Source organism: Vipera berus, assembly GCF_964194415.1.
Source record: "Vipera berus genome assembly, chromosome: 1".
In the NCBI taxonomy this organism is placed as follows: Eukaryota; Metazoa; Chordata; class Lepidosauria; order Squamata; family Viperidae; genus Vipera; species Vipera berus.
The window spans coordinates 333,863,672-333,875,957 of NC_138202.1; the positions used below are offsets into that span (position 1 = coordinate 333,863,672).

At 40.3% G+C, this 12,286-nt stretch overlaps 1 protein-coding gene and 1 long non-coding RNA gene across 2 annotated transcripts in view; both read left to right on the plus strand.

Moving 5' to 3' along the window:
- LOC308672582 overlaps positions 1-12,286 on the plus strand; it is a 171,002-nt gene that overhangs the window by 60,747 nt on the left and 97,969 nt on the right. The window lies entirely within an intron of this gene.
- Positions 1-12,286, plus strand: part of INTS9 (integrator complex subunit 9) — a 77,306-nt gene that overhangs the window by 57,273 nt on the left and 7,747 nt on the right. The window contains exons 11-14 of the mRNA XM_081335530.1: positions 593-653; positions 2,414-2,585; positions 6,590-6,714; positions 8,485-8,652. Of these exons, the coding sequence (XP_081191656.1) occupies positions 593-653; positions 2,414-2,585; positions 6,590-6,714; positions 8,485-8,652 (526 nt within the window). The remainder of the gene's footprint in view (positions 1-592; positions 654-2,413; positions 2,586-6,589; positions 6,715-8,484; positions 8,653-12,286) is intronic.

Sequence of the window (12,286 nt, forward strand, 5' to 3'; positions counted from 1 at the left end):
TCGACAAGCTCAGCGTCCTAACCCACTGAGCCACCGCGTCCTATTTATTACTGACATATAATCCATGTGGTGGGATTCAGACAATGTCAGTTCTATTTCAACAATTAACCTCTGATTTTTGTTCCATGGAGATCCCTGAAAGAAGGCCAGATAGGGAACTGGTAGTCCTCCGGAAGTTGTCCTCCCAGAATTTCTTTCCCCAAACCATATCTATTGTCTCTTTCTTCTATAGCTGCATTTCCTCTATAAATAATCAACAGAAGGGGAAGCATCTGAGTCTGATACAGGAAAAACACCCAAAGAGTCATTTTAATCCCTTCAAGACTTACAGGTTTATTATGAGATAAATGCCCAGGTCTGATGCCCATGAAGGGATATACTATGATTACATTGTTAGTTTTCAAAGGACCCCCAGATGTCTGTCTATTCAGGGGGATCCTGGAGAAGTCTCCAGATTCATTTAATTATTTGGCTGTTGCTGCCATCAAACTTTGGCTGATGAGCTGAGCAGTAGGTGGCAGCAGTTACTTGCTGTGTCTGGCCAGACAGGCTTATAATTCTGGATTGTTTTGCCCTCTCCTCTCAACTTTAGGTTATGTCACAACAAGCAGACGAAGGTATACCTACCAGAACCTCCCTTTCCTCATGCAGAGGTAAGTTGGTTTCCCTAAATGTGCAGGGCTTTGCTGCCATTTCATTCCTTCAAAATGGGAAAGGATGGATATAGCTTCTTTAGCTGAGTAGGACTAACCTCCCTAGGGCTGTGCCCACTCCCAAAAACAAAATTATTGATTAATTATAATTTTAGAATGACAGAAAGAGAGTGCATATATATAAGCTTGTAAAGCTATTTAGTTTTTAATTTAATTTTAATTAAGTTTTATTTTTATCCTGACCATCCTATTTCTTAGACTGCATCCCTGGCATATTATTCAAAGACCAAGTGCAGCCCAGATATAGCCTACTCTTGCTTCCTTTGGCTAACTATAATCCTTCATAGTCTGCAGACCCAAATAATTTCTGAGACTACTTTTTGTTGGAATTATGGATGAGTTCAGGCAGGCAGCCCAGGTGTTTGGACTTGGATTTCTGCATTGAAAAGGAGGCCTGACTTGATGACTGGCCCCTTCCTATTCTGTGGGTTTATGTTTATAAACAGAAGACCCTCTAACTCTTAAGCCTAACGTATAAGTAATTTAGAACAATGCAACCTTCCTATGGTGGTTTTCTGGGACAAATGATTAATAAGGACTTTTTGCTTGGTTGGATTTTCATGGTCTCTGTATTCCAGGTGTGGCTGAAATGGGTGTCATTTTTAAGTCTAAAGCTATGGAAAGCTAATGTCTTTTCATTTCTTGCCTTTTTTAGTAGATGGCTTCCTGTATCTTGTGCCCAAACCGCTAATTACCAGAGCTCCATGATTTACTGTAACAGTATAGGCTACAATGAAAGGTCTTTTGAGCTGCAAGCTATGAGAGAAGCTTGGGAGATGTAGGAAGTCCACGACAGCTGCTTCCTTACCAGTTGTGAAACTGGGGGACGACCGGTTTGCCAACTCAGATCAAGGCAAAATGGTTTGCTATATATGTTGGCCTTGTTTAAAAAAAAAAAAGAGTGGCCTCGTAGATTTCTGCAGTTTGCATGTCTGCTTATTGACCTTCCAAACTGCATCCACTTTATATGAAAGAAAAAGCAAGCTGTTGGAGAATGCCCTTGTTTTTAATGCTGCAACTTAAGCTTAGAGAATGTATTTGGTTTTTGTTTTGGGTTTTTTTCTCATCTCCAGCCCCTGGAGATTTTGGTCAATATAGTATAAAAGGTATCCTTGAAGCTGCTTCTTTTACTTCCATCAATGGGAAACAAGAAGAAGTTGAATGTGTTTTCAGAAGTCTGCATGCATTTCTTTAATGCATTATTATTAGTCGTTCTTGTCTTGTCAAAGAAAATGTCCATTAGCCACCCCAAGGCAAAGCTTCTTATTCCAGGTTTGGCAAGACTTGCTTACAAAGCCCTTTATCTCTGCTCTCTGGAGATGGAATTCTTACTTACAAAAGAATTCGTCTCCTACAATTGCCTGCTGACACTCCAGGTTTCATTGCTGGAAGAAATACTCAGAAGACAACCATATTTGGCTTGGGAGCTGTGCTTTCTTTCTTTGTCTGGGAACTACAGAGTGCATAGCCTACAATATTGCTATGTTACTTTGTTTATAAACTAAATCTTATAAGAACAGACATTACAACTACTACGTGATCCTAGCCAGAAAACTGAGAAGCAGGGCCAAAATCCATATTTATCCTCTAGGAACAGAGGCTGGAGTGTGGAGGGGCAGTTTAACAGTCACCAAAATGTGTCTTCAAAGTAATTATTAAAGAAAAAAGCAAATAACCATCTTCCTCCTTCTGAATACCAGCTTATCCAGTCAAACAAACTGAAGCATTACCCCAGCATCCATGGAGATTTTAGTAATGACTTCAAGCAGCCTTGTGTGGTGTTCACTGGTCATCCCTCGCTTCGGTTTGGCGATGTGGTGCATTTCATGGAACTGTGGGGCAAATCCAGTCTCAACACTGTTATATTTACAGGTATGATTTCTGATGTAATTAATAGCAAAACAGACCTGCGATTCTAATGTGTGAACCTGGGTAAGTAATTCACATACTGTACGCATCATCATCATCATCATCATCATCATCATCATCATCATCATCATCTTTTTACCAAACCCACAGAGACTTCACTTCCAATAAAAGCCAATATGGTTTTTCCACAGACATTTTATCATTCTGGAAAGTAAATGGGACCTTTAAAATAAAGAGCAGTAGTTTTAATTGGGCCTGAAAGGGAGATGAGTAGCTATCGTATTTTCCGGCGTATAAGACGACTTTTTTACCCATGAAAATCTTCTCAAAAGTCAGGGGTCGTCTTATACGCCGGGTGCTGAAACTTTAGGGACAGGGCTGGCTGGAAAACCTGGAGCGGATCTCCCATTTAGTCTGCGCAGGGAAAGCGGGACCAATTGGAGTAGAAGCTGCAGTCTGTGATTTTTTACAGGCTGGGGTCTGGGCGTCTTTCCTTCTAAAGTTGAAGAGCAGCTGTAGTCTATCCCAACTTGAAAGGCAGGTGGGGAATGCCACAGTCAGAGCAGCTGCTTAGCTCTAAGGACACATTTGACTCAGGAACTGGGCGGGCTGGCTGGAAAACCTGGAATGGATCTCCCATTTGGTGTTTTTTTTAATCCCATTTATATCCCGCCCTTCTCCGAAGACTCAGGGCAGCTTACAATTTAAAGCACAAATCAATGTGCTTAGCAATAGCCTTCATTCTATGTATATGCCTGCTTATTAGAGCTTTCACCACCACCCCAAGCAGCATTATTACAAAGTCAGCTTATTGCTCCCAACAATCTGGGTCCTCATTTTACCTACCTCGGAAGGATGGAAGGCTGAGTCAACCTTGAGCCTGGTGGGATGCGAACCTGCACTAATTGCAGGCAGCTGGTGTTACTTAAGGCTCTGCGCAGGGAAAGCTTTAGAGTGAATTAGGAAAAGTGAAAAAGTGAATTAGGAAAATAGGAAACAGTTGCTGGAATTGGGTATGTGTAGTTTAACGAAGAGAAGGGTGAGGGGTGACATGATAGCAGTGATCCAATATCTCAGGGGCTGCCACAAAGAAGAGGGAGCCAAGCTATTCTCCAAAGCACCTGAAAGCAGGACAAGAAGCAATGGATGGAAACTAGTCAAGGAGAGAAGCAACCTAGAACTAAGGAGAAACTTCCTGACAGTTAACCAGTGGAACAACCTGCCTCCAGAAGTGGTGAATGCTCCAACACTGGAAGTTTTTAAAAAGAGACTGGACAGCCATTTGTCTGAAATGGTATAGGGTTTCCTGCCTTAGCAGGGGGTTGGACTAGATGACCTTCAAGGTCCCTTCCAACGTCTTCTTCTTCTTCTTCTTCTTCTTCTTCTTCTTATTATTATTATTATTATTATTATTATTATTATTATTATTAAAGTTTAATCCACTTGCACTGTTTTATGTTTACATGTTTGATGACAAACAGCCTTATGTTTATAAGTGACAGTTTTCCTACTAAGTACCTGCATGTCATAAGCATTTGAATTAAAATTACCATATTAAAATCAAATCTGATGTTTTTTAATTTTTATTTGGTGTGTGTTGGAAGAGGGGTAGTCTTATACGGCGAGTATAGCCCAAACCCTATAATTTAACAGGAAATGTAGGGGGTCGTCTTATACGCCCAGTCGTCTTATACGCCGGAAAATACGGTAATAAAGTTCCTCTGAAATTTGATCAAGTTTGAATAATTAATTCAAATGTTGGCATCCTTCTGGCTAAAAGGGAGACTTTTACCAGAACCAACTCCAAGAGCAGACCCACAAATCATGTTTTGTGACATTGTGTTCAAGAAAAAGCAGGTTTGCTGGATGAGGCCAAAAATAAATAAATCCAGCACTTGGAACTCAACATTTGCCATTGAAATGCCATGTGTGGATTCTCAGAAATTGTTTTTTCTGCTTCACTTAAAACATCTTGTCTGTAGTTATGTCTAGATATGTCACGGACCGCCTGGCCATTCTGGATTTTCCCACAGGACTTTTAAGTTTTTGCTATAACTCAGAGAAAAGATGTTCATGTAACTTAATACTGAAGTTGAAACAGGGTTGCTCAACTAACTTTGGAAAAATATTTTGGGCTCAAGCCCACAACTTCCTTTTCTATGTTGAAAAGCTTTGAAGAAATATTGCTGTCTATTGTGTAAACTTTTTTTTTCAGAGATGAAATGTTTGAGGAGTACTTTTTCCCAAATTCAATTTCCTTGTTGCAGAATGAACTATTTCTAATCTGACTCTGCTTTAATGGAAGATTTAATTAAATGCAAGACATAGTTTCCCTATTCCCCCTCCCCCGACCTGTTGCCACTGCCTCTTGATTAAATTTCCAATAGGAAAGAAGTGATAATTCTTCTAGATGAATGGCCATTGTCATTCTACATGAGACTAATTGACATAATTTTCTATTGATTATCTGAAAATAACTAGGTTAGCCTTCTCCACTGTGGTATCTTTCTTATGATGTGTTTGTAATGGGAATTGTGATTCATTATTTCATGGGGAAGGATATCAACAAATAGGGATAAGCTGAACTAAGAATCTCTTCCCTTGAAGTCTTTGAATAAGAGCACATTTTATTTATTTATATTGAATTTGAAGATACAGCAGAAATCCTATTTTTATACTGTTATACAGCTCCTTGCTTTTCAGACAAGCACAGTGGTAAAAGTAGATATAATAATAATAACAACAACAATAATAATCTGATGATAATCCACATGAGACAATTCTATTTGTGGTTACTCAGAATTAGGTCTCACAAAATTTGGTAGGAATTTCCCGAGAATCAGGGCATCCAATAACTTTCCTTACCTTGTCTCTTCCCATATGGATGATGGGAATGTAATCCAAAATATCTGGAAGCCACCATATTGGAGAAGAATGATGGATCAGATGGCAACCTCAATTAACAAAGCTGTTGTACAAGCCAGATGACAAGAAACTTTAATTCTTAATGGGGACTGTTGTACTGCTCATGGACTGTCTTTGAAAATGTTGGGAGGTAGATGTATTGGCTAAAGCTTACCCCTGTTGAATTCTTCTGTCAAAGTGATTTCATTCAAATCAGGAGCCTATGATGAGTGGGTAGGACAAGAAGGGAAAATTAAATTACTTAAAATAATGTGTTGGAGAGTCAACAGATTCATAATAAAGGAGAGGGTAGTAAAACCCTTGGATCAAATGTGCAGAAATCTTTAAATGTAAATTTCTGCAAAGTTCCTGCTATAGTATTGCTCTGGGGCATTGTGAGAAAGAAAACTGATGCTAGCAGACACAACCACAAGTCCAGGGAAGCTCGGTGCCAGTGTGGTTTCTTTTGTGTCTGTATTCAAATGTCAGAATTTGGAGTGTTTAGAACCAAGCTTTGGGTAATAAGCCAACTCTTTCTCCTTTTCCAGGAACTCATAAGTCCTGTCACCAGCCCTCTTTTTCTTTTTGGTGTCTTTGATTCCTAATGACCCACTGAATTTTCTTAATAGTTTTCAGAAGTGTGTTGCCCTTGTCTTCTTCCTATGCTGAATGAGATTGACTGGCCCTAAATCATCCAACTAGCTTCATTCATAAAGTGGAAATAGAACTCACAGCCTCCTGGCGTCTAGCTTCAGTGCCTTTAGCTTTTACACAAAACTGATTCTTATACTCTTTATTTGTCTTGCCTTTGTTTATTCTATGCATCCTTTTTGCTTCAGGGCTCGAAATCTTGATTATTAAGATGTCCCCAAGACGTATAGTCCCTGCTTTCTGATTTAAATCAAGGTCCAAAGTCCTATGGAGGAGTGTGTTGTAGTTTTGGCATAATATTAAACACTTGGTTTCTCTCTCTCTCTCTCTCTCTCTCTCTCTCTCTCTCTCTCTCTCTCTCTCTCTCTCTCTCTCTCTCTCTCTCTCTCTCTCTCTCTCCCTCCCTCCCTCCCTCCCTCCCTCCCTCCCTCCCTCCCCTTTCCTGTTTACAGAGCCTGACTTCTCTTATCTGGATGCATTGGCCCCCTACCAGCCACTGGCCATGAAGTGCATCTACTGTCCTATAGACACCAGGCTGAATTTTATCCAGGTGTCTAAACTACTCAAAGAAGTACAGGTAATCAAATTCACTTGTCTTAATATGCTTACTGCAAGTCCAAATTATACTTTACCTAAGTATGGCTGCCTCCAAAATTTATTCAGTCATATATGATAGAACTGAGGCACCGGGGTATGAGTGTGTGTGTGTGTCAAGCACTGAGAAATTATGAAAGCAGTACCACACCATCAGGACACAAATTCCATGCCTTTTGTAAATGTGTTCTTGTGGTAGAGTTTGTGTTGCAATGGTCCAGTGTTGCTTTCATCGTTTTAATGAAAACCTCTGCTTCTGCAGATGCGCCTGGAAATATTCTTTATGCCAATTTATTGCTCAGTGAAGAAAATCCAATTGGACTGTATTTGAAGGCTTCCAAAGAGGCCTTCTTGTTAGAAACTGGATTTTTGCCAGATTGCATTATGTGAAGTTTTGCTGAGCATGCAACTGACATTTGTCCTCCTGTAATGCAGACTTCTATCCCTTTGGTTACCTCCAACCTAGGTTGCCCTGACCCCATTTTCCCAGCCCTCTAGGACTCCTTGTCATTTATGTTTGGCAGTGCAATTGTCAAAAATCACTTGTCATTTATGTTTGGCAGTGCAATTGTCAAAAATCACTGATTGCCATTTTGAGATGAGGAATACAGGGGACACAGTAAGTTCTAAAATAATTGTAACAGCAGTTGAGGGGGAAAAAAACCAACCGTAAAGAAAAGACTGTGTGACTTGTTCACACCCACTTGGCATCATCATGTTAGTGAAGCCCTCAGGGCCCCACAGAATTTAGGAAGGTCACTGTGAGACGGCTGCACATTTCAAATATTATATTCCTTGCAGCATAACTTCTTACTAGAGCTGCAGTAGTACAATAAAAATCCCAGTTTTCCAGATCTGAGCTGAAAAGGAACCACATTCAGTGGTCAAAATTCAGTTGGAAGTTGCATAATGGTATGATTGGTGTTCATTTGCCATTTGTCTAATACAGACATGTCAAACTCGTGACGTCATGTGACATCACGCAACGTATCGGGACAGTTTTGCCATTGCCAGCAATGGGGTGGGTGCGGCTTCCAGATGACGCGTCCGGCCCACGGACCCCTGGTCTAATGACATCATTATCTAAATGATACAATTTACAATACAATCTACATATGCATTGCCCAATTGTGTGCTTCAGATTTAACTAATATAAACCTTAGATGAACTGATCTGAAGGCTTGAGACAAGCTACCATTTCTTCAGTTTTTCAGCATAATCAACTTTTTCTAGTTTTCCCCAAGCAAGGCATTCTCCAGATTCATGGTCATTCCCTCCACGAATTCTCAGTAATGATCCTGTAAGCTTAAAAATTCTGGGATTTGAAATTCATCCATCTGCAGATCTTCCCAGAATAACTTTTTTAAGGCCTGGTCTTATGGTCCTGTAATGGTTGAATGTACCTTGATTTGGGGACTCTCTGGGTGGAGGGAGCGGGGGCGAAATATGTCCTATTTTATTATTTTATTTTATTTCATTCCTTTCCAAGCAGAAAGCAGACTGGGCTGGACATTTTTCTCCCTCACATGCTATTTTTTTAGTTTCTGTAAATTTTATTATGCAAAGCCTTGAAAATAACCCCTCCTTCTACATACAGCATATAAACGGTATGTGGAGTCATTGGGAGTTGGACAGCACATACTTTTAATTAATTTATCTTGAAAAAAGTGTGAAAACCTTTTTTTCACACTTTGAAACTGCATTGTATACCTTACTGAAAATCTCAAGAGTGTTTTCCTTGTTTTCGTAACAGCCTCTCCATGTGGTTTGTCCTGAGCAATATACTCAGCCTCCTCCAACCCAATCCCATCGCACAGATTTGATGGTTGACTGTTTGCCTCCACCCATGTCTTACCGTAGAGCAGAGGTGCTAACTCTTCCATTCAAACGCCGCTATGAGAAGATTGAAATCACCCCAGAGGTGAGGAATGAAAGGTGGGCTCATTAAGGAAGGTGGGGGGGACTGATAAGAGAGATCTTCAGGATTGTTTGGAGAGGGGGAATGAAAGACCTTGAAGTAATGAGTGAAGTGAATGAATAGAGCACCGAGATGTTGCTTATTGAGATACTGTAACTGGTGTCAGCAAGATACAGATATAAGTATTGTTCAGATTTTCTTGAGAACAAAGAACAATAGCTGTTGCTATTGATGTTGCTGAAATGAGGTCACATTTTGTAGGAAAAAAAGTCTGTTGTATGTTTTTCTCTTCTAGCAAACTTTCTAGAACAGACATGTCAAACTCACGACGTCACATGACGTCGCACGACGTATCGGGACAGTTTTGCCATTCCCGGCCACGGAGGGCGCGGCTTCCACATGATGCATCTGGCCTGCGGGCTGGCGGTTTGACACCCCTGTTCTAGAACCTTTCAGTTTTACTAAGCAAAATTGGGTTACTTGTATCAGTGCTCCGACTTAGTTTTGTAATAAATTCCTACTTGAGATTACCAGTGTATTGGCTACATGCACCAATGTTCCTTTGGGTAATTTTCTTGCTGCCCTTGCAATGACCAGTCCCCCCTGAATGGTTTGTTTGGAGACTAGCTACATCAGCATGGCTAGTCATTCCGCCAATGGACTAGCCCATTTGCTATGGCAGCTAGAGCATCCTGGCACAATGTCAACATTCTAAGCATAGCCACCATCCAAAAAATAAAATAAAATAAAATACCTCTCTCTTAGATGATATATATACAGAAATATTTGTCACATTGCCCAGTTTTCATTGAGGCAAAAGAAAATATCAATATTTTGTTTAATTTCTGCCAGTTTTTCTGATTAGAGTTCCTATTAGTTTTGCTATTGTGCCTGAGAAATCTATTTTGGACAACTAATTGGGGTAAATGGGTTATTCCCTATCTTAGGGATTGGTTTGAAGCTCTTTTAAATCCTGCTTGTGTTCCTTTGTTAGTTGACTGCCATGTCTGAAGTCTTGTCTGATGATATGCTATTCCATTCTTCCAGTTATACCCACTTCTAGTGATCAGAGTTCCATGTTCTTTTGCATGCCTTGGGACTCTGTGTTTTGGGGGCAGGGGGTGTTGTGTTCACAATTGTTGTTTTTCCTATAATATAGTTGTCCTTCGTAGTTTTCCACATTGATCATTGTCTCTAGCATGGATGAGAAAAATTATGCTTGTTTAGGATCCACATTTAGACTGCATTTGCTTTACTGCTAGTGTACAGTGTAAGATACAATATTTTGGGCTTCTGTTTAAAAGGTGCATCAAATAACACCTGAGTTAGATGGGAGTTTATAAATGGAAGACGTGTATTTTAGAAAAATTAAAAACTGTGAAGGGCATATTTGTCAGTATATTCTAAAACAGGGGTGTCAAGTCCAATCACATCACGGGCCGTATTGTGACATATCGGGATGTCTTTTGACTTTGTGGGGCTGGAGTGGGTGTGGCCTGCGTGTTTGACATGCAGTGGATTATGAGAAATAATAAACAGGCTAGAGAGACAGACAAGGTGGAAGCTTTTATATATCATTCAGTATGGGCATCTGACTACCCTGTCTGGGATACATACGGTAGATTTTTTTTTATTTGATACAATGTGTTTTTTTGTTTTTCTTTTAAGGACCATGTCTTCTAATATTTATCGGATATATATTCAAGTATTGAAAATCTGATGTTTCTACTCTATGTCTTTGGGGCTAGCATTATTTCTCAGAAATGTTTCCATTTTCCATCATGGTTAAACTGATCTCTCGGAACTTACATTTAAAGATATTGGACACTGGGGAGACAAAACAAAGGAGAGCTATTCTCTTCATAACAAGCTTCATGCTGCTGGAAAGAGGGTGCAACTGGACTCAAGAAGCTTTTGTCTGATGCAACAAAGCCCTTCCTAGATTTATTTCCAATATTTTTCCCCCAGGCTATCAGATTTTCCGTGTACATTTTTGTTCAATATAGGACCGAAACTCTGGGTGTATTGTGTTTTCTTCAACTAATGGTGAATAATAGGAGAGCATGCAAGAAACCTTTCAAGACTAGTATCCTGTGGAATTGATACCTTGTTCTGGGTTGCAAAGACTTGATTACCATTTATTGGGTTGTGTATGTTTTTCATAGGCAGAATATAAAATATATACATAGAATGAAGGCTATTGCTAAGCACATTGATTTGTGCTTTAGATTGTAAGCCGCCCTGAGTCTTCAGAGAAGGGCGGGATATAAATGGGATTTTTTTTTAAAAAAAATAGGTGGTTTCACAGTGATCCAAAGCCCAAAATGTTGGTTTCAGTTCCTCTGGCACCCATTTCTGCCAGTTTCGGCCAGTTTTAGTCCCCATCCTTGCATCCCAGGTGCCTGGCATTGCCAACTGCCAATTAGCGTCCATTTGTTCCCATCAGTTGAGCACATCAAAGCCTGAAGAGGGAAGCCTTCCTCTACTATAATTTGCCATTCACAGCAGTGGAGCGCATTAATACATTGGGGTGTGCATTGATAATAGGGGGCCAACTCATGCACCCAGACTTCTCGAAAACCTTAAATATAACAGGTGATCTTGAAAGAAAGAGATGTTTTCTCTTCCGAACCACGGAAAATCTTTATTGCAAGCCAGACATTTTAGAAACAACCACCTAAGGGGAACCTCCCTCTTTAGTGCAGCTCAAAGCATCACCATTTAGTATAGGATGTAAAACTCAACACAAAGCCACAAGCCATCCTGGTGTGTACAATTAAGCTGCTTCCCTAACAAATACTGACTTCCCCCACTCCGCCTGCCTCCCCCCCAGACTGCCCCCATTCAATTGACGAGGGAGCTCTGATTTGCATGCCGAGAGCCCATTAGCCTGAACAGCAGCTGGAAGCCAGGAGTGTTTTAGAAGTGGGGAAAAGATTGCTCCAGTTGCAGCTTCTCAGTGTGCTCTTAAAGTGGGAATATTTATCTTATTCTGCTAAGCTACAGCATCGTGATTGTTGTCCGCTGCAGTGTGTTGAATAATGTTGCCCCATAGAGAGAGATTCTGTTAGGCTTCTCTGGAATGTGATTTGTGTTCATGCACTTAATTCTCAAATCTTTTCACTTCCGTCTGTTTGAAAGATTCTAATATTTGTGGAGTTAAATCCAAGGGTGGATATCTCATTTGTTTAGATCTTAACCACAGCAAATACTACCCAACAAATTTTGTCCCTTTTCCACTCAGGTTTTCTTAAAAATCTCTCCTGTGATTTCTGCAATCCCTGGAGCTCTTCCACCTCCTAGCTAAATATGTGTTACTCAGCAGTTTGACTTCACAGACCCGTTTCTTTCATCCATTTGTTTGGGGGTTTTTGCCCAAAAAAAGCTGAATGTACAACACTCTGATTTGTTAATACATCGGTGGCAGGTCTTTTTAAAAAATGAAACATCAAAGAAATCAGCAGCTAGGAATGCTGGCCTTGCTTCTCTAGGGTCATCACCACCTGATGTTAGTTTTACAGTCCCAGCCTTTGACTTGTGCTGCCTGGAGGACACTCAGTTGTTTGTCTCTTTGATCCTATTGACTTAGTGCAGTGTTCAAATAGAACTGATCAGGAGTACAACTTCCATTTCTGGA